Raw genomic sequence first — 21,794 nt, forward strand, 5'->3', positions numbered from 1 at the left:
TGGGAAACACATCTGATTTTTTCATGGTTATATTTGAAATAGGTCTGGAAAGGTGAATGTATGTATCTGGTGTTCCAATGAATGAATTAATGAGTGGATGAATGGCTGGTGGGCACACTTACCCAGATACAAGGCCCTATCTGCTTGTAAGGTAGCTGGATCTTTCAGACAAGTATAAGACTTAACTCTTCATTGTTTTTGAACTTCCTTTTCTCTGTATTTCTTCTTTCACTGGTTTATATTCTGGAAGTTAATGCCTTGTTTCTGACTTAGTCATGAGGACTGAAATTAAGTTTCTATGGCTTTGTCTTTCCCATAGCTCCTACAGAAGAATGGTCAGCTGTCCACCATCAATGGCGTAGCTGAGCAAGATGAGCTCAGCCTCCAGGAGGGTGACCTGAATGGCCAGAAAGGAGCCCTGAACGGTCAAGGAGCCCTAAACAGCCAGGAGGAAGAAGAAGTCATTGTCACAGAGGGTAAGTCGCCCCTCCAGGAACTGGAAGGCACACAGCACTTGCAACAAATTTGGACTCAGCAGAAAATACTCTGTCATACTGCCTGGTGGTGGATTGATGTTAATAGCAAAAACAATCAATTGCTTACAAAAGGAAGTATTTATCTGACCATTTGGATAACCCCTATACTTAGACCTTGAAGTTATGTTTCCTTTTTCTTATCTGGAACTTGATGATTTTTAAATTATTGTTGCTTTGTCCCAACTACTTGTCTGGAGTTGAATGTGAATTCTTGTTGGAAACAGAAGTCATGGTTGCTTTAAAAGAGTCATTATCTCTCCCTCTAGAGAGGAGCCTACTATACTTGTACAACTTTTTCTGATAGGCGCATTGCAAGGCACGTACCCCTCTTTGCTTAAACTATGATGTGCTGCGTGTTTTATAGCTCTTGAGCCTAGAGATCTTCGAGGAATGGTTATTGAAGAGTGACCGTTTGGACACAGTATTGGGATTTGATTTTTACCCATATAGGGGGTGAGGAACCATATCTTGAGGTCAGAAATGAGAGCATGTGGACCAGTAAGTCCCTTGTGAAAAGTGAAAGGCTGCATGTTGGAGAAGGACCTTGAGCTCATTGTTCCATTTAATCATAAATAAAGGGATAACAAATAACTGCTATCAAAGATATGTAAAATGATGATTCGGCATACGGTAAATTGATTCGTGTAATATGAATAAGAGAGACAAATGAAGGGAAAAGTCCTTTCACAGGAGATTCAACATCGCCTCACTTAGATGAGATTCTTCAAACATGTGGAACCTGTTTTTCTTCTTGTTTGATGCCCCCACAGAGCTGCTTCAAGCAGGGAGCTGCTTTTGAAGTTGGTGGGAATACTTATCTGTATATAGCACCACAGGCACAATATAAAGTTAGAAATATACACAGTCTCACAGGCGGAGTATTTGCGTGACCTAGTGTGAGAGTTTCAAATAATTTTCACCCAAATGATTGGAATGGACCCAACTCAAATTCCCAAGTCCAAAGCTTTGTCTTTCCCATGTTAACTTTTGAATCAAGTCAAGCACCAGCAACATGTGAGCTTGCTATGACCAAGTCTGTAAGGTTAAGACAAGGCAACTTGGTGACTACCAAATGAATTGTGCAAGGGATGAGAGCTGCAGCGTTCAGGTGGAGCAGTCACTTGAGGTGAGAAGGGGAGATTAGGGGGAGGCTGGATTTAGATGTGTGTAAACAAGGAATGCCAGCAAAAGTGAGGAGAATAATAACAGCCAACACTTTATGTGCTTTTATTATAGGGCCCAGAGAGGTGCCTTTCATGTGTTATCACCTTTAATAGTTACAGCAACCCTATGAAGTAGGTGATATTGTTCCCAAGATGCAAATCCAGATCAGCAGATTCCAAAACCACTTAACCACTGTGCTCTCACTGTGCCGGGCAGGTTCGGAGGCTGGTGTGTTGGAACAGCCTAGCCCCTGCAAAGAGTTTTTATTGAAGGGTGTAGAATGAAAACCCAGAAGGGAAAAGGGGCCAGATAACAGGGCCCTGAAAGCAGAGTGGAGTTTAGAAAGTATTTAGTGGACAACGTGTGATCACTGAACTGTGCCACCAAAGGGGTGCCGGAGGCTTCTTGTCTGACTTAGGTGATTTGTAGGATGTATAAGAGGAGGGAGGGATGGGGCAGGGACACAGTGTTTTTCATAGAATCCCAAATAGCCTGGAAATTCTTTTTTAATCTGTGGCATGTTTACTGGAGGTCTTAAGGTTATCTTCCCTTAGTCCAGATGTGATTTCTTTTACATTTCAGCCACGTGGGTAAACACTGATTTTCACAGTGAGTGATTCAGTCCCTCCCTTGTGACTATTCCATCATCTCCCTGAGGTGTCCCAGGCTTCTGACCATGGCCTCGGAGGTCTGAGCAAATATCAAATCCCCAGTGCAGGAAGGGTGGTGATTTTTATTTTTTATTTTTTGAGACGGCGTCTCACTCTGTCGCCCAGGCTGGAGTGCAGTGGCTTGAGCTCGACTTACTGCAACATCTGCCTCCCCCCGCACATCCCCCGCCCCCGGCTCCAGTGATTCTCCTGCCTCAGCCTCCTGAGTAGCTGGGACGTGCCACCACACCTGGCTAATTTTTGTATTTTTAGTAGAAATGAGGTTTCACCATGTTGGCCAGGCTGGTTTCGAACTTCTGACCTCAAGTGATATGCCCGCCTCAGTCCCCCAAAGTGGTGGGATTACGGGCGTGAGCCGCCACGCCCAGCTGTGGAAGAGTGGTAATTAATATACATTTTTTGTTGTTGTTGTTGTTTGTTTATTTTGAGACAGGGTCTTGCTGTATCACCCAGGCTAGAGTGCAGTGGCATGATTTCGGCTCACTGCAACCTCTGCCTTCCAGGTTCAAGTGATTCTCCTGCCTCAGACTCCTGAGTAGCTGGGATTACAGGTGCCTGCCATCATGCCCAGCTAACTTTTGTATTTTTAGTAGAGACAAGGTTTCACCATGTTGGCCAGTATGGTCTTGAACTCCTGACCTCAAGTGATCCGCCCGCCTCAGCCTCCCAGAGTGCTGGAATTACAGACGTGAGCCACCGTGACCAGCCAATTATACCTTGTCCTTCCCAAGATCTTGAAAAGGCCTTGACCTCTAGGAAAAAAGAGCTAGATGTGCCTCCATACCATCGCCCAGGGCTACAGAGGCTACCCACCAGAGGTGTTTCTGGAGGCCTTACTTTTGGGGTGAGCTCTTGCTGTTTTAGGTCCAACTGCTATTCTCTTGGTTTATTAGGTTCTCTGTGGCAACTTGGCATACTCCTTTTGTTTTTTTCTTTCTCTATTTTTTTCTGCCTGGCAGATGATAATTAATAGCCTGACAATGTAAATACAGACAGAATCTTCGTGTTAACTTATTAAACAGCATTTTTCCGTGCTTTTGACATCAGTGACAGCTCATGGTTAGGTTTTTGTTTAGTTTTGTTTTGAGACGGAGTCTCGCTCTGTCACCCAAGCTGGAGTACAGTGGCGTGATCTTGGCTCACTGCAGTTTCCGCCTCCCAGGTTCAAGCAATTCTCCTGCCTTAGCCTCTCAAGTAGCTGGGATTACAGGCATGCACCACCACGCCTGGCTAATTTTTGTATTTTTAGTAGAGATGGGGTTTCACCATGCTGGCCAGGCTGGTCTCGAACTCCTGACCTAAGGTGATCCGCCTGCCTCGGCCTCCCAAAGTGCTGGGATTACAGGCTTGAGTCACCGTGCCCGGCTCGCTCATGATTAGGCTTTATGGTTGCTTCCAGAAATCAGAATTCTATACGACAGTTTGCTGTAGGATAGACAAAGGCATAATTTGGCATGTGACACTGACCTGTAGGATTTGGGACACCTTTGTTTCTACCACTGTCCACTTAAATAAGAAGAGAACTGACCCATTTTGGTCCCTGGGAGGACTGGCCCACAGTGGAATTTGGTCCTGCTGTAGATAAAATAGCAAGATCAACCGACGGGAGAAAATAATGAACAAGGGCCATTCCTACTGGAGGGTTTTTACTTTACAGTGGCAGACAAAGGTAGAGGTGAAATTATTTTTCCCATTTTGATTCACTTGCTCTTTCTAAAACTGGAAATACTGGTAGTTCAGAACCAACCCTCCTCCTATAATGAAAACAGAATTCTGCTTCTTTGTAAGCTTTCTTAAATGTTAGAAAGAAGGAACCGCGTATAAATATTGTCTAAACTCTACAGCAGGGTCTGATATATGTAGATTTGGGGAGGGGGCTTGATTATGTCATTTGGTGGACTTCTATAAGAGCATACACAATGAGGCATGGACACAAACATTTATTTATAATGAAAATACACACAACTAATTACCTTAGCCTTGGCGAGCAGTCCCTTTCTTCTGAGCTTTGGGATTTTCAGTTTATACAAACAGCTTATATAGAAATGCAACTGGGCTTCCTCTCCCTAACTAAAAAGTGCTGTCATGCTGTGCTGTTCCCAGCATTCACAGAGACTGCACAAGTGCCATTGGTTTTGGGCAAATCTGCTTCTACCGAAAAGATGAAAAAAAAAAAAAAGAAAAAGAAAAGCTCCCTTTCCACAACCCAAATTATTGATCGTTTTATAGTCTATGGCTTGTACGGTCTTCTCTTTGTTAAAAACCCAAACAAGAGGCTGGGTGCAGTGGCTCACACCTGTAATCCCAGCACTTTGGGGGGCCGAGGCGGGTGGATCACCTCAGGTCAGGAGGTCGAGACCAGCCTGGCCAACATGGTGAAACCCCGTCTCTACTAAAAATACAAAAAATTAGCTGGGCGTGGACGGCAGATGCCTGATATCCCGGCTACTGAGGAGGCTGAGGCAGGAGAATCGCTTGAACCCGGAGGCAGAGGGTGCAGTGAGCTGAGATCACGCCACTGCACTCCAGCCTGGGCAACAAGAGCGAAACTCCATCTCAAAAAAAAAAAAACAAAAAACAGAAACCCAAACAGGAATGATTTTTAAAACATTGTATCTTGGGCTGAGACCAATTTTAGATTTAAAACTTTTGCAGGCTGGGTGCGGTGGCTCACGCCTGTAATCACAGCACTTTGGGAGGCCAAGGCTTGGCTCCAGGATTTTGAGATCAGCCAACGTGGTGAAACCCTGTCTCTATATTTTTTTTAACTTTTGGTAATTAGAACAACTTTGAAATTTAAACGTGAAATTCAATCTTAGTATTTGTCAGGCAGATGACTTTTTTTTCCCCGAACAGTTGAGGAAAATCAGTTACTCAAAAAGCAACACTTTATTTATTTTGATAATAGCATATTTGATTTTGAAATAAAGTGTCTGCAAAACTCATTGCCATATACAAGTAATCCAGTGATTATCTCAGGTCTTCATCCATTTGAATTAATCACTTACAATGCAGTTATTTGTTTTCTTTTTGAGATTTGCGTCTCTGCAGAGTACGTACAGCAAACATTTTAAAGCATGTGAAAACCATCTTTTCTCCAACCTTCACAGGTCACATTTGTTTCTGTGAGCAAACAAACAATGGCGGTCTTTTCCTTAGCTTTAGAAAGTTTTTTTTTAGAGGCCCTTGCTCTGTCACCCAGGTCAGAGTGCAGTGGTGCAATCATGGTTCGACGTAGCCTCAAACTTCTGGGCACATGTGATCCTCCTGGCTCAGCCTTCCCAGTAGTTAAGACTAGAGGCATGTGCCACTGCGCCAGATAGTTCTTTAAAATGCTTTTGTAGAAACAGGTTCTTGCCATGTTGCCCAGGCTGGTCTCAAAATTCTTGGCTTCAAGCTTCCTTCCACGTCAGCCTCCCAAAGTCTTGGGACTACAGAAGTGAGCCACCACAGCCAGCCTTAAATAATTTTTGTTCACAGAGGCTTCACACCCTTTGTGTACCCAGAGTTGAGGATATTTACACCAGCAGCAACGGAGCAGGAAGCAGCTGGGTGCTCTGACCTTGGCATTTGCCACTCTGGGGCCAGCTGCTTTAAAACTGTCAGCCAGTGACCACATGAACCAGGCCTTGTTACACTAATCAGATAATGGTATAGAGGCGGCTCCCGGTGTGTGCATGTGGACCACCACTGTGACACCAGCTGTGATCACACCCCCCACCCCCGGGGAAAAATGAAAAACAAAAACCCTCAAAATGCTGTCGCTTAAAGCAGAAGTCTTTGAGAGGATGTATTTCTTAACGTTTTACAGGATTCCACTTTTCTACATCTGAGTATTTTCCCCCAGATATAGTAACAAATACAACACTATAGAGAATTTCATTTTTCTAATGGCGCTGAATGTCATCGTCTGCTTTTATTAAATTTGCCATTTGAACCCACCAGCTCCTGGTGTACAGTTCCTCTGGGAAACAGAAAGGCCGAAAGGTTACCGCCAGATAATCCCAGCCCTCCCTAAAGATCTTGTTACCTTACAGAAAATCCATTCTGAGTTAAAAGTCGTTCTTCTTTGCTTTGAACATTTAATAACTTTATCTGTATAGTAGGCACCCTAAGACCTGCTCTGAGCCTCTTCAAAGATGACTCCCCCACCCCATACCTGTTTCCTCTGCAAGAGGCTGCTTTCTCTGCCCAGAAGGAATATTTTTATGATTTGATTCCTTTTCTATTTCAGTTTTCAAATTGTGACATCACTGGTATCTTGTTAGAAGTGCCTGTCACCCACATTACAGCCCTCCACTCCTCCTTTCCTTTTCTCTACACCAGTTGTTAACATCTGGCATTTGACATCTGTCTCTCACCCTCACTTTGGCTAAAATATAAGAATCAAGCCCAGGTGCGGTGACTTACAACGGTAATCCCAGCACTTTGGGAGGGCCGAGGAGGGCGGATCACTTGAGCCCAGGAGTTCGAGACCAGTCTGGGAAGCATAGTGAGACCCTTGTCTCTACAAATGTTTAAAAAAATTAGCTGGACGTGGTGGTGCACGCCTGTATTCCCAGTTGCTTGGGAGGCTAAGGTGGGAGGATCGCTTGACTTGAGCCCAGGAGTTTGAGGCTGCAGTGAGCCATGATTGCACCACTGTACCAGCCTGGGCAACAGATTGAGACCCTGTCTCAAAAAATAAAATAAAATATAAGAATCATGAGGACGGCCGGGCGCGGTGGCTCACGCCTGTAATCCCCACACTTTGGGAGGCCGAGGTGGGCGGATCATGAGGTCAGGAGATCCAGACCATCCAGGCTAACACGGTGAAACTCCGTCTCTACTAAAAATACAAAAAAATTAGCCGGGCATGGTGGCAGGCGCCTGTTGTCCCAGCCACTTGGGAGGCTGAAGCAGGAGAATCGCTTGAACCCGGGAGGTGGAGGTTGCAGTAAGCCGAGATCGTGCCACTGCACTCCAGCCTAGGCTACAAGAGGGAGACTCTGTCTCAATTAAAAAAAAAAAAAAAAAAAAGGAATCATGAGGGCAGAGATTTCTTGGGATGGGGATTCGGAGGGTGGTCCATGGCAGGAGATGGGGTGAGGGGGGCTGTTTAGTTCAGTGCTGAATCCTCTGAGCCTGGACCAGTAGCTGGAACAGAGGTAGTGCTCAGCAAATATTTGAATAAATGAAGACACAGTTTTCAGTTGGAGTTCACAGTATTACATTTATAATCATCTAGGTGAGGAGGATCTCTTGGCTTTAACTCTGTATCAATTCATTTCCTGCTTAAAGACTGCGGCTTTGTACGTTTTATCCAAGGCTCTCTTTCCTTTGTTGCATCAGCACTGACAAAGCCAGACCCTTTCCAGGATCGCACCATGCTGGGTTCTCACAGGTGCTTGCTGTTGGTTAGCCAGGTGTTGCCTGGAAACATGAAATCGGACCCTGACCTGCACGTGATTAAATGTGGATTCCTAGTAACGCTATCAAACACAAGTGCCCAATAGATAAAGAGAGGGGTCCCCTTGCACACACTTTGGTATTTCAAATACAATATTATTGCATGACATTTTCTCAAGCTGTATCCTGTTTTGTAATGTTTTGAAGACTGGAGGGAACACACACAAAATAGGCCTTGAACTTAGGTAAAAGTACTATGCTATGCGATTTCTGGGAACTGGTTTTAATTCATTCTCCTGCTCTGCAGCAATTGTTTTTAGTGTGGCTGCACTGAAATTACTTATGTCATTGACAAATTTCTGGTCCAAATATTTCACTGCCTTCATCCTTAAAGAAACACAGATTTATTTTTCCGTAATCAGCAGTCAAGATGTTTTTCTCTGAACTATATTCAAGTCTGACAGTGCAGTGAACTTTTCTTTTTCCTTCTGACTTAACAAAAGGAGCGAGGAAGAAGGACAGCAAGACTTCTGTTCACCCTTTCTCCCCTTCGTAAATCAACTAATTCTAGGGCGCTAGACACGGCTAAGACTGCTTTAATTACTACTTTTTGTGTGATCTTGATTTGAATACATTTCTTTATCTCATTGCAAGTCAGTTTTCATCTATGAAATGAGCATCCCCACCCATCTCCGAAATTCTGTGGCTAATATCAATATGACTAGTTATATGGGTACTAAAAATGAAATAGTGGATTAGCTAATGAAGACACCCAAGCGACCTGAAGCAGGCAGCAATCCACTTGGTAATTCCATTATGCCTTTTTATAAAAATACTTTTATGGCTTTTCTAATTTTTTTTTTTTTTTCGGAGACAGAGTCTCCGAACTCTCCCAGGCTGAAGTACAGTGGTGCAGTCTCAGCTCACTGCAACCTCTGCCTCCTGGGTTCAAGCAATTCTCATGCCTCAGGCTCCTGAGTAGCTGGAATTACAGGCGTGCACCACCACGCCCGGCTAATTTTTGTATTTTAGTAGAGATGGGGTTTTGCCATGTTGACCATGGCTGGTCTCAAACTCTTAATCTCAAGTCATCCACCCACTTCAGCCTCCCAAGTGCTGGGATTACAGGCATGAGCCACCGCACCCGGCCTCTAATCTGATCTTAAAAGCCATTTTCTAGATTTGAAGTTTAATTTAATTAAACAAAAAGTTCAAAGGGGGAATTTTATTCAAAAATATCTTGAAACATAATCCTCTTGGTGTCAAAGAATAAGATAAATCCCTTCACAAATGTGGCCACTAAACGTCATCCTCTCATCCCCCCATATGTGTTCTGCTGAATGACTGGTGGTCAGGACTATGTAATAGGGATTGGTTATAGCCAGGGATGGGGGAAAGAAGTTGGTAAATGCCATAGCTGCTTGCCCTAAAGATTTTCAGTCAGCCTTGGAGATGTTACCTATAAATCTCTATAGTTCGGAGGCCACTCAAGTCCACTTTCAAATTGGGTCCATGTTCTGGCTCATTTGAGAAGGAGCCAGGCAAGTCAGCCTGTAGGCTTGCCCAAGTAACAGTATAAGAATTAGGCCCTTTTCTGCTGGGCACAGTGGCTCACGCCTGTAATCCCAGCACTTTGGGAGGCTGAGGTGGGTGGATCACAAGGTCAGGAGTTCGAGACCAGCCTGGGCAACATAGTGAAACCCCGTCCTACTAAAAATACAAAAATTAGCCTGGCATGGTGGCACGCAGCTGTAGTCCCAGCTATTTGGGAGGCTGAGGCAGGAGAATCGCTTGAACCCGGTAGGCGAGGGTTGCAGTGAGCCGAGATCACACCATTGCACTCCACCCTGGGCAACAGAGTGAGACTCTGTCTCAACAACAACAACAAAAAGATTTAGGCCCTTTTCCTTGAAGGGACTGAGGTGGTCCACAAGGAATGGCTCTCTGATTGTAACTAAGCCACTAATGGAGACATGCAATTATTTTAGCTGTTGTCTTAGTCCATTCAGGCTGTTGTAACAAAATACCTTAGACCAGGTAATTTATAAGCAACAGAAATTTATTTCTTACAGTTCTTGAGGCTGGGAAGTCCCAGATCAAGGCACCAGCAGAATCAGAGTCTTGTGAGGTCCCACTTTGTCTAGATGGTGCCACCTATGCGTTCTCATGTGGCAGAAGGGCAGAGGGGACAAACAAACTCCCTTAAGCCTCTTATATGAGGGCACTAATCCCATTCATGAGTGCTCCATCCCGAGGCTGATCACCTCCCAAAGGCCCCACCCTCTAATACCATCACCTTGGTGATTAGGTTTCAACATATGAAATTTTTTGTGGGGAGGGACACAAACATTCAGACCGTAGTGGCTGTTTTATTTATGGAATGAAAATCTTTTAGGCATTTTCTCAAGGACTGACTCACCTTGAGTGTAAAACAGTTTCAGTGTCACCTAATTTATAGTAACTTTTACATGATTAAGGCAATGATATAGTCTAGAGCATGATGTCCCTGTATTATAGTGTATTGGTCCATTCTCACACTGTTATAAAGAACTGCCCAAGACTGGGTAGTTTACAAAGGAAAGAGGTTTAATTGACTCACAGTTCTGCAGGGGTGGGGAGGCCTCAGGAAACTTAACAATAATGGCGGAAGGGGAAGCAAACACATCCTTCTTCACATGGCAGCAGGAAGGAGAAGTGGCGAGCAAAAGGGGGAAGAACCCCTTATAAAACCACCAGATCTCATGAGAACTCACTCACTGTCATGAGAACAGCATGAGGGTAACTGCCCCCATGATTAAATTTCCTCCCACTGAGTTCCTCCCATTAAACATGGGGATTATGGGAACTACAAGTCAAGATGAGATTTGGGTGGGGACACAGACAAACCATATCATGTAGAAAAGGATGCTTTGATAATGTCTGAAGATATATTCTCTGGGCTTAAAATTCAACAACTGTTTAGCCTGTTAATCAAGATTTATTCCTGCATATCATGCTTTGAATTGTTTTCAAATTGCTCTTTACTTCAAGTATCAGTATAGCCTGATATCAGGTAGTTTTCCTCCGACCTCTAGTGTTAACCAGTGCATGCATTAGTCATTCAGGTGAAAAGTGCTATGTGCTAGATTGAATTAATTGAGTGAACTGGTTGCTTTCATGTGTCTTAACATGGACGTGCAATATTTAGACCAACCACAGGCATAAGGTCATTATCCCCCTGTATTAATTTGCTAAGGTTGTCATGACAAAATACTCGACTGTTGGTTCAAACAACAGAAATTTATTTTCTCACAGTTCTGGAGGCTGGAGGTCCGAGATCTTGGTGTTGCAGGTTTGGTTCCTCCTGAGGCCTCTCTCTTTTGCTCGCAGACGGCCGCCTTCTCACTGTATCGTCACATGGTCTTTCCTCTGTGCACATGCACATTCCTGGTCTCTTGGTGTGTCCAAATTTCCTGTTCTTATAATTTTTTTGAGACACGGTATCGCTCTGTCACCCAGGCTGGAGTGCAGTGGCGCGATCTCGGCTCACTGCTACCTCCACCTCCGGGTTTCAAGCAATTCTCCTGCCTCAGCCTCCTGAGTAGCTGGGATTACAGGCGTGAGCCACCACACCCGGCCAGGACTCCTGTTCTTATTAGGGCCCAGGCTAACGGCCTCATTTTAACTTAGTCACTTCGTTAAAGGCCCTGTCTCCAAATGGAGTAACTTTCTCAAGTACTGGGAGTTAGGACTTAAAATGTGAATTTTGAGGGGGACACAGTTCAGCTCATAACACTGCCTCCATGAGTGATCCACTGGAAATTCACATTTGGGAGCAGAGAAATGTTAGTAGAAGGGAGCTTTGAGGCTCTGAGCCAGGAGCCTACCCCTGTGCAGGAGGCTCTTCTGCTTAACCACTTGAAGGTTTGCGGAGTTTTCTCCATAAAAGGAAGCCATTTATTCCCCTGGAGCTAAAATATGCCTCCCTCCAACTGCTCTTCTCTGTTCCCAGGGCTGCCTTGTGGAACTACAGAGAATAAACTCACCTCCTTATTCCACATGGCAGCCCTCTAAGTATTTGAAAACATTTATCATGTCTTTCCTTTAATCTTTTCTTCTCTAGGCAAAACATCTCCCAAGAAAATAACCTGTCTCACATTAAAAGAAAAACTCCAGGGCTTATATATATTTCAGATAGGAATGTGCTTGATGGAAGCTTGCCAAACATCACTGGGTTTCAATTTCAGTATCCCCAGTTTTAAGAACCATTTCTTTCTCAGACTCTTTAAAACATGAGAACAACTTAGTTTGCTTTAAGCCAAATATTATATACTGAAAGAATTGACTGGAGGACATGAGTCATTGATACTGAAGTATGTGACTGCTGGTATAAGGGAATCCCTTACCTCAAGGATGTTGCAAAATGAGCTGAAGTCAAATAAAGTGAAGAAAACATCAATATATGTTGACATGGATTCCTAACCCTGGAATGATCAGTCACCCTTCTGGTACTTCACTCAACAAGATGATTAGCATACAGCCTTACACAAAGCAGTAGCTAGAGATTAGAGCAAGAGAATTCCTGCTTTCCAGATAACTGTTAGCTGTAAATAAAGTGGCAGATTGATAGTGTCCAACCAAATAGTCAGGGAGCAGAGCCAGGGTCTGCTCTCAAGCAGCCTCCTGCCGAGCTCTGAGCCGCAAGCCCTGTGACCTCACTGTGTAAGCTTAGCATTATGGACTGAAGGTTTGTGTCCCCCTAAATGTACATGTCGAAATCCTAACTCTAAGGTGATGTGGTATTTGGAGGGAAAGCCTTTGCGAGGTACTTAGGTCATGAGGGTGGAGCCCTCATGAATGGGATTAGTGTCCTTATAAAAGGGGCCACTTCCCTTTCACCATGTGAGGTTACAGGGAGCAGTCTGCAGTCCAGAAGCATCCGGGATTACCAGATCCCAACCACACTGGCCTCCTGATCTCTGACTTTCAGCCTGCAGGATTGTGGAAAATAAAAGCGTTCCTTGTTTATAAGCCACCTGGTTTATATGGTGCTTTTATAGCAGCCCAAATGGACTAGGACAATGAACAAAAAGTATGATGTCTTCTCATGCTTGTCAAAATCTTGGTCCTAAGTATTCCCCTAATCAAGTCCATTTCAGTTGAGTATGTTCAAATACCTTAGGATTCTTTGTCAGTGTTATCTTGATAGATGTCTGGCCATTGGAATCTGATGCTGTTTCGAGTCTTCATCCCGTATGTAGCTCATGGACTCCTTTTGGTCTTCAGTCTTCTGAATATCTTGTAATGAGGACTCTCCACGTGAATCCGTTTCCATTCAATGTGCTGGGTTCTTTGAGCTCTTTCAGTCTAGAAACTCATGCACTTGGCTGGACGCAGTGGCTCATGCCTGTAATTCCAGTGCTCTGGGAGGCCAAGGTGGGAGGATCACTTGAGCCCAGGAGTTTGAGACTAGCCTGGGCAACACAGCAAGACCCTGTCTCTACAAAAAAATAAAAATAAAAAAATTATCTAGGTGTGGTGTTGCATGCCTGTAGTTCCAGCTACTCCAGAGGCTCAGGCAGGAGAATCGCTTGAGCCCAGGAGGTTGAGGTTACAATGAATCTCACCATTTACACTCTAGCCTGGGTGACAGAGTGAGACCCTGTCTCTAAGAAAAGAAAAGAAAAATTCATGTACCTCATTTCTGGGAAATTTTTTTACATATATCTATACCTTTTCATTTGGTCTATTTCATAGAATTGCCTAGGTAAAGAAATAAATATATGTGGACTCAAGGAGAGAAATAATATTTATTCTACATCACTTTTATTATTTGAGTTTTAATGTTTATTTTCCCGTTGCTTTTTAAAGTGATTTTAAAATTCTCTTTTAGTGTTTCTGTTGTATCATAACAATTCCTTTGAGGAACTATTCTTCAGAGTATTTATCTTGGATTTTGAATAGCAATAACCATGTCTATACAAACATGTCCAGTTCAACTGGACCATAAAACTCAATTAGTTGATATTTATCTATGTGCATAGCATGCAGCAGAGAGCCTGCCCATCCTGTAGATAACCTGACAGTGTCATTTAGATTCAGGGTGTGTATAGATAGATAGATACAGACAGATATCTATCTATACACACCCTGAATCTAAATGACAGGTATCTATCTATCTATCTATCTATCTACTATCTATACCTATCTAGATATAGATAGATATCTAGATAGATAGATATATCTCCTCTTTTACAGTTATCCAATTTGGAGCTGTATTTCACTCAACTTTAAATTATCTTGGAGCATTTCAAAGGAATAACAGGAGGTGAGGTCACCCCACTGATTGCCAGGGTTGACTTGGCTGATCGGGCTGGCTAGGCGGGTGTCCCCTTCCTCCCTCACCACTCCATGGGCATCCCTCCCGAAGCTGCACACTTGGTCGAAGAGGATGACCATCCCTGATAGAGGAGGGCTGGTCTTCGGTCAAGGGTGTACAGGTAGCTGCGCCCCTGCTAGAACCTCCAAACACACGCTCAAGGTCCATTGAAAGGAATAACAGTGGCATCGATTCTCCCTTCTATTTCATCTGTCCTTTTCCAGCAAGAAGAAAAGAGACCCTACTGGTTTTCGGCTTCTTTTCCTCCAAGGGTGATGCCAGGTTAAAGAGAAAATGAGAGGAGAGGAGGCCAGGGAGGGTTGAATTTAGTGTGCAAGTCCATTCTTCCATTCCGTGACACTCATATTTGGGTTAAATACCTAAGCATCCTTGGAGGACGTTGGAGAGCCTAATATTGGTTTTAATTCTGAGTGTAGTGGTCCCTGTCCCCTCCCTTTCAGGAAAAATAGAGGAAAGTAGCCTGCTTTATTGCAGCCGTCTGTCCGCCGGTCCCGCCTCCAGACTGCCCACTCCGAGGCCTCTCCCGTTCTCTTCCTGTGTCACTGCTTGGTTTTTTGTTTTTGTTTTTTATAGAGATGGGATCTTGCTGTGTTGCTCAGGCTGGTCTCGAACTCCTGGCCTCAAGCAATCCTCCCATCTCGGCCTCCCCAAGTGCTGGGATTACAGGCATGAGCCACCTCGCCCGGCCTGTGTCACTACTTTGTGCTGTCACACTGTGGACCACTGTTTCCATGTTTTAATCCTCTCCACATGTGGCTTTGCTGCCACTTTCTCCCTCATTGCCCCTAATCCCTGTCCATTCCCAGGGTCCTTTTTCAGATTCCTCTTCCTCAGGGTTCCAGGCCATTCTTATTTCATGGACATCATTCTGTTCGGGTGATCCCACAGATTCGCACTGCATCTTTCATCTTGTGGGCACCGTGACTTTGGACTCCTCCCTCACCTTCGTCACTACCGCGTCCATCTGTTTTGTTGCTTCAGTCTCTTCCTCCCGTCATCACAGCCTGGTTGCCTTTTCTAAATCACAGTCGAATTCGATGCCACCATCCCCTGCCTGAAGCCTCCAATGGCTCCCTATAGTCTTCAGAACCAGCAGCACAAAGTTCTTTTTTAAAGAAACAAACCAGCTTTTGTGAGCTATAATTCACATACTATGCAGTTGACCCATTTAAAGTACACAGTTCAGTGGTTTTTGCTATATTCACAGAGTTGTATAACCACCCCCACAATCAACTGTGGGACATTTTCTTTTCTTTCTTTTTTTTTTTTTTTGAGAGGGAGTCTTGCTCTGTTGCCCAGGCTGGAGTGCAATGACGCGATTTCAGCTCACTGCAACCTCCACCTCCTGGGTTCAAGTGATTCTCATGCCTCAGCCTCCCGAGTAGCTGGGATTACAGGCGTGCGCCACAATGTCTGGCTAAATTTTGTATTTTTAATAGAGATGGGATTTCACCATGTTGGCCAGGCTGATCTTGAACTCCTGACCTCAAGTGATCTGCCCGCCTCGGCCTCCCAAAGTGTTGGGATTATAGGTGTGAGCCACCACGCCTGGCCAGGACATTTTCATTACCTCATAAAGAAACTCCATCCTGGTTAGCTGTCACTCCCTCTCCCGCCAAAACCCCCAGTCTTAGGTAACCACTAACTACTTTATGTCTATGGATTTGCCTCTTGTAGACATTTCAAATAAATGGAATTAAACGGTGTATGCTCTTTGGTGACTAGCTTCTTTCACTTAAAGTTTTTTCAATATTCATCTATGTTATAGCATGTTTCAGTACTTTATTTCTTATTACTTTTTATTACTAACCCATTTCCATTAAATAAGCTCAATTTTATTTATCTCTGCATGAGCTGATAGATATTTAGGTTGCTTCCACTTTTGGCTACTAGGAATATTATGCTGTAATGAACATTGATGGACAAGTTTTTGTGTGGGTGTGTATTTCTATTGCTCTTGGTTATATGTCTAGGAGAATTGCTGGGTCATATAATAAATTTATGTTTAACATTCTGAGGAACTACCAGCCTATTTTCCAAAGTGGCTGTACCATTTTACCTTCCCAATAGCAATGTATGAGGGTTCCAGTTTCTCCATTCCTTGTTATTGTGGTCTTCCTTGTCCCCCGCCACCTGCCCCTGTTTTTTAAACCAGGCACATCAGCTTTATGTTGTTGTCTTTTTTTTTTTTTTTTTTTGACACAGTCTCACTTTGTCGCCCAGGCTGGAGTGCAGTGGTGCGATACCATCTTACTGCAACCTCCACCCCTCTGGGTTCAAGCAATTCTTGTGCTTCAGCCTCCTGAGTAGCTGGGATTACAGGCGCCCGCCACCACGCCCGGCTAATTTCTGTATTTTTAGTAGAGACGGGGTTTCATCATGTTGGCCAGGCTGGTCTCGAACTCCTGATCTCGTGATCTGCCCACCTCAGCCTCCCAAAGTGCTGGGATTACAGGTGTGAGCCACCGCGCCCAACCTGTTGTCTTTTTTCTTTTTTATTATAGTCATCCTAGTGGGTGTGAGGTGGTTTTGATTTGCATTTTTCTAAGGGCTAATAACGTTGGACGTATTTTCATGTGCTCATTGGTCATTTGTATATTTTCTTTAGAGAAATGGCTACTCAGATTCTTTGCTCACTTTTAATGGATAATTTGTTACAAAGTCTTTAACATGTCATTCAAAACCCTTTATAAATATTTTTAGTTTCATCTCCAGTGTTGTCTTCCCCCCAAGCCCCCAACTCCTGGACCTCCCTAAGTAAACTCCGAACCTCATAGCTGTGAGGAACCCACTCATGATTGCCCAAATGTCCTGCTCTTGGCATCTCTGCACGTGCTCGTCTGTCCCTATGGACCGCCTTCCTTTGTGCCCCAGGTAGGGAGTGTCCCCTCATCCCTTCAGAGACCAGCTCCAAAGCTACCTCAGAGGTGAGCCAAACTAGAGCTGCCCACTCCTGCCACTGGGCATGTCCACCACCCACTCCCGCCACTGGGCATGTCCACCACCCACTCCTGCCACTGGGTGTGTGCACCATTCACGACTGAGCTGCCGAGGCCAGGGACAGTATCTCATTTAGATCCCTGGGTGTTTTGCATAATAAATATGGAGCAACAACTTGGTAAATATTTGTTGAGTGAACCATTCAGATTTGGGAAAACACGTTTTCTATCATCCATCTATGTATTATACAGCAAAATGTTTCCTATAATTCTTGCTTTGGGTGGTGATGTCTTCCTCTAAAAATCCTAATTTAACAAAAACAGAGAATGGAAATGATAAAAGAAAGTCTCCTGCATTGGACAGTGACCTTAGGTCTCATCTTTACTCCTGCTTTTATCCTAATTGATGACTTTTCTTTGTAAATGCAGACACACAGAGGCTCGCTGGGCAGCTGGGCCGTGCACCCTGTCCTTGATCATTCTTAGAGGTAGAGATCAAAGGAGACCCATTGGCTGAGAGAGTCTACAACTTGCCACATGATCTATTGCTCTGCCTTGTGATTTTACTTGCCTCTTTAAGAATATCAAATCAGGCCGGACGCAGTGGCTCATGCCTGTAGTCCCAGCGCTTTGGGAGGCCGAGGCGGGTGGATCACCTGAGGTCAGGAGTTCAAGACCAGCCTGGCCAACACGGTGAAACCCCGTCTCCACTAAAAATACAAAAATTAGCCGAGTATGGTGGCGGGTGCCTGTAATCCCAGCTACTTTTGGGAGGCTGAGGCAGGAGAATCACTTGAACCCGGGGGTCAGAGGTTGCAATGAGCCGAGATCGCGTCATTGCACCCCAGCCTGGGTGACAAGAGAGAGACTCCATCTCAAAAAAAAAAAAAAAAAATCAAATCAGATGTGTTAGCGTCTTCATGAATGTCATAAAAAGAAATGTTTCAGTGCCAAAACTGAACAGCAGTACAGTGACGTTTGAAAATGTTGTTTAGGGTATTAAATGTGTAACTAGTGACATTTTGTGTGTTTTTCTTTTTCTTCCTATCCAGCTCAGTGGAATAGCTGTTGCTTGTCCCACTGTTAGAATTTGGACTGATAGAAAGGAGAGGAGCTGGAGATTCATTCTGCTCTGCAAGGGCAGACTCGATTTCAGAAGTGGCACCAGATGATAGCCTTGTGTTGTCCCCAACCACTGGTGCTGAGAAATGATGCAGAACCAAGCCCTCAGATCCCAGATCACCCACGGCTCCTGGGACATCTCTGGGGAAGGGACTTATTAATGTAGACCCTGATGCAACATCCCAAGTCGTCTTTATCCATGATTTGCACAGCCAGGACACTCTGGGGCTGGGATTGGGAGGAGAGGAATGGCCAAGTTGCCCTGCCCCCTTGGCTCTGTGGACTCCAGAACGATGGTCAGTACCAGCAGCATTTCACACACACCAGCCTCATTATTAAAATTGGAGCAATTTGTGAACTAGAGTTGAGACTTCTCTAGAGAAGATAAAAGGTTGGGAAGCAGCTCAGTGGCTGGGTCTGGGAATCAGCTTCCAGGCAATATCTCACTGAGTCAGGACAAGGCCCATCATTCCCTGTTCCCGCCAGGCCGGGTATTTGCCGGGATGTGAAACGGAAGCCAGGTTTTTGGAGAGGCTGAAGCTGATTTTTGTAACAAGGTCTGGTTACCAGCAAGGAAGCGGCCTTCACGCTGCTCACTCTGGGCCCGAGTGTGGTGCATCGCGCCCCCTGGTGCCCAAAAAGCGCAACTACGTGCCATGCCAGCCAGCTCTCCTGGACTTCCATTTTTCCCTGATTGTCCTGTTCCTCGCCCACCCTTCTCTTTGCTGTGCCCACTGTGGTCCACGCCGAGGCTCCCCTCCCTCCTCCCTGCCCCAAGCAATAATGAACAAGATCTTCATTCTCTGAAGAGAAGTGCAATAGTGAAACTTTCCTTTTTGTTTGTGTAGGGGAAGAGCTGGTGTTAATGGGTCAGGCAGGCAAGGCATGAAGTGATAAATAGGGAAAGGATGAAAGAAGGGAACAAACCCAGGGGACCTAACGGACCTACCCTAACAAAAAATTGGAGTACAAAAAAAGTGTATTAAAATTGCGAGACCACACCAACTCACTCGTCACTCGTGTCTTTACAAAGAACAAACCTGAAGCTTCAATGAGAAAGAATAGAAGTATTCTAGGGCTGCCTGAAATCTTCTGAACTTTTAACATAGGCTTTGATTTCCGAGTTGTGTGCTTGCATGTTAGAGATATGATAGTGTCTAAAAATTGGAACATGGCATAGTTTGATCTAAAAAGTTAGCTAACTTCTGCCATTTAGAAAAAGACCTCATGCTCAAGTCTGCTTTTGAAAAGTTGCCTTGGTCAAGTGTTGAAGACAGCACTTGTTAGAAGGAACAAGTTCACTTCTAAGAGCCCTTCTCAAAGAGTTTAGGAAACAGCACTACTGAGAGTTGCCAGTCCTCAGAGCAGTGCAACGTGTGTGTATGCGTAAGACACAGATGGCGAAAATATCAAATGCTACAGATGCCAAGAAGGGAGGTGTTTTGCACCACACCAACCTTTAAACAAACATAAGGATGCAGAATGCAGTCTTTAAAATGGAGGGAGAATTTACTGTCTGTGTGGCTATTTCCTTGAAATGACTTAAAAAGCTGAGATACAGAAGTATTAGTAAATCGGTGCCAGGAATGAAGTAACCGTTTAGATCCAATGCGCCGGCTCCAGCATCGAACTCATGCCCAGCACCCTTTAAACCCTCCCGGGACTCTGCAGAACCCGCTGACCACTCACAGAGCCCAGCTCGGGGGAGGGCTTTAAGGTGAAGCACGTGACCCCCTGCTTGTGCAGCCCGGGCGGGGAAGTTTGCGCTCCCAAAGTCCTGGAGCTCAGCAAGGGAGGGGCCAGCGCCAGCCCGCGTGTGGGTGGCTGGGTGGGGGCGTGGGTGGGGGTCCGCCTATAATTATCTGGGGAAATGCATCCGCGCTCCGCTTTTCGCTGCGGCAGCTCCGAGGGCACCTCCGGTTCTCCCCGATCCTCCGGGAGTGTCTGGGCGCTCAGTCCGCTCTGATCCCGCCGAAACCACCTGCGGTTGGCAGGCAGGAGACGAGGCGTCTGCCGGGGAGGGCAGGGACCCGCTAAGCTGATCTCCTGTACAGTAGTGCTACTTAAAATATGCTGGGGACCATCACCATCACAGGTAAGGCACAAGCCAGGTCGCTTCTGTCCTCCCTGGACGGCAGGCACGGGGCACGAAAAGGGGCTTTCTTCCGTTGAATGAGCGTTTGGTGGGGAGCCCGGGAGGTCAGTGGCGGGACCGTTATTGGCATTTTTCTCTCCGTGTACTGAGTTTTTCTTCAGAAGAACATTCTCCCTTGGGCTCAGCAAGAATCAGACAACCTCAGTGTTTCATTTTTGGCTGAGCTGGAATCTTCTTGACTGTGCCTGTGGGAGACTTTTAGTATATTTTGTTCGGGGTTGTACCCTTCCCCTTAGGGAGAGAGGGATGTGGAGAGGAACAACAGCAGCCGACTGAATAGAAATATGTCAGATTTGTGTGAATTTGAAAATAAGTTGTGAAAGCTTAATCTCTTGCCGTAGTCATAGACCGAATACATTCCTCTTCTGGGCAAATTACAAGTGTTTACATTTTGACTTGTTTACTAGGAACTTTGAATAAAGGTACACTTGGTGGTTTAGGGGACTAACATTTAAGCTCTGCTTTAAGTGGTGGTTTTAATAAAGCCATAGTTATTATAAAATCGGTGGCTAGGAAGCAACACTATTTAGGCAACAAATAGTAAAAAGAAAAAAGAAAAAAGAAAAAAGTATGTTTCTTTAGCTTACTTTCTAGGAATCTGGCCATGAGTGTGAATTATAATATTTAATGCCTACTTCTAGCAAATAACTTACACGCATCAAACTTTTAGAATGCTCTTACAGCTCCTCTGACTTGACGTTTGATAGTCTTATGCCATTGTACTGTGGCCTAACCTGCGTATTTTCTCTTCCTGTCATCAAGAAAATTAAACTCCGTTTGTGAATTTAACTTTATAGGAACAGGACTTCTTTATTCTTTAAATATTTGAGATCATTGCTGCCAAATCTTTTGTTTTTTTTTGGTTTTTTTTTTTTTTTTTTTTTTTTTTGAGATGGAGTCTTGCTCTTTCGCCAGACTGGAGTGCAATGGTGTGATCTTGGCTCACTGCAACCTCCACCTCCCGGGTTCAAGCGATTCTCCTGCCTCAGCCTCCCGAGTAGCTGGGGTTACAGGCACGCGCCACCACGCCCAGATAATTTTTGTATTTTTTTTGTATTTTTAGTAGAGCCGGGGTTTCACCAAGTTGGCCAGGATGGTCTCGATCTCTTGACCTTGTGATCTGCCCGCCTTGGTCTCCCAAAGTGCTGGGATTATAGGCGTGAGCCACCGCACCTGGCCTACATGTTTTTTTTTTTTTTAATCAACTGTAGAATTTCTAGGACTTAAAATTTTCTCAATGCAACTGCTCCTGCAAAGCCATGCGCTCCTGTGGAATTTACAAGAATGTGAAAGTTCAGCAATACTAAAATTATCTCTCACTTCCTATAGATTAGCTTGTTTACTTTGAGATTTCCTTAAAATTCGACCCCCAAGTTGACTTGGCTAACCTTTCTACCATTTACTCAGCTTGAAAGTTTATGCCATATCTCGAAACTATTA

The 21,794-nt window shown here is 44.7% G+C and overlaps 1 protein-coding gene across 3 annotated transcripts in view; it reads left to right on the top strand.

The window, feature by feature from the left end:
* The window catches only part of AKAP12 (A-kinase anchoring protein 12), a 118,631-nt gene that overhangs the window by 65,660 nt on the left and 31,177 nt on the right, over window positions 1–21,794 (top strand). For 2 of the 3 annotated variants that reach the window (XM_034963091.3, XM_034963092.3), the window contains one exon: window positions 320–476. In XM_034963091.3, the coding sequence (XP_034818982.3) occupies window positions 320–476 (157 nt within the window). Of the gene's footprint in view, window positions 1–319; window positions 477–19,911; window positions 20,295–21,794 lie in introns of those variants that run through there. The other variant, XM_003811503.5, reaches the window with a different exon arrangement.

This window comes from Pan paniscus, chromosome 5 (assembly GCF_029289425.2).
Source record: "Pan paniscus chromosome 5, NHGRI_mPanPan1-v2.0_pri, whole genome shotgun sequence".
Classification (NCBI taxonomy): Eukaryota; Metazoa; Chordata; class Mammalia; order Primates; family Hominidae; genus Pan; species Pan paniscus.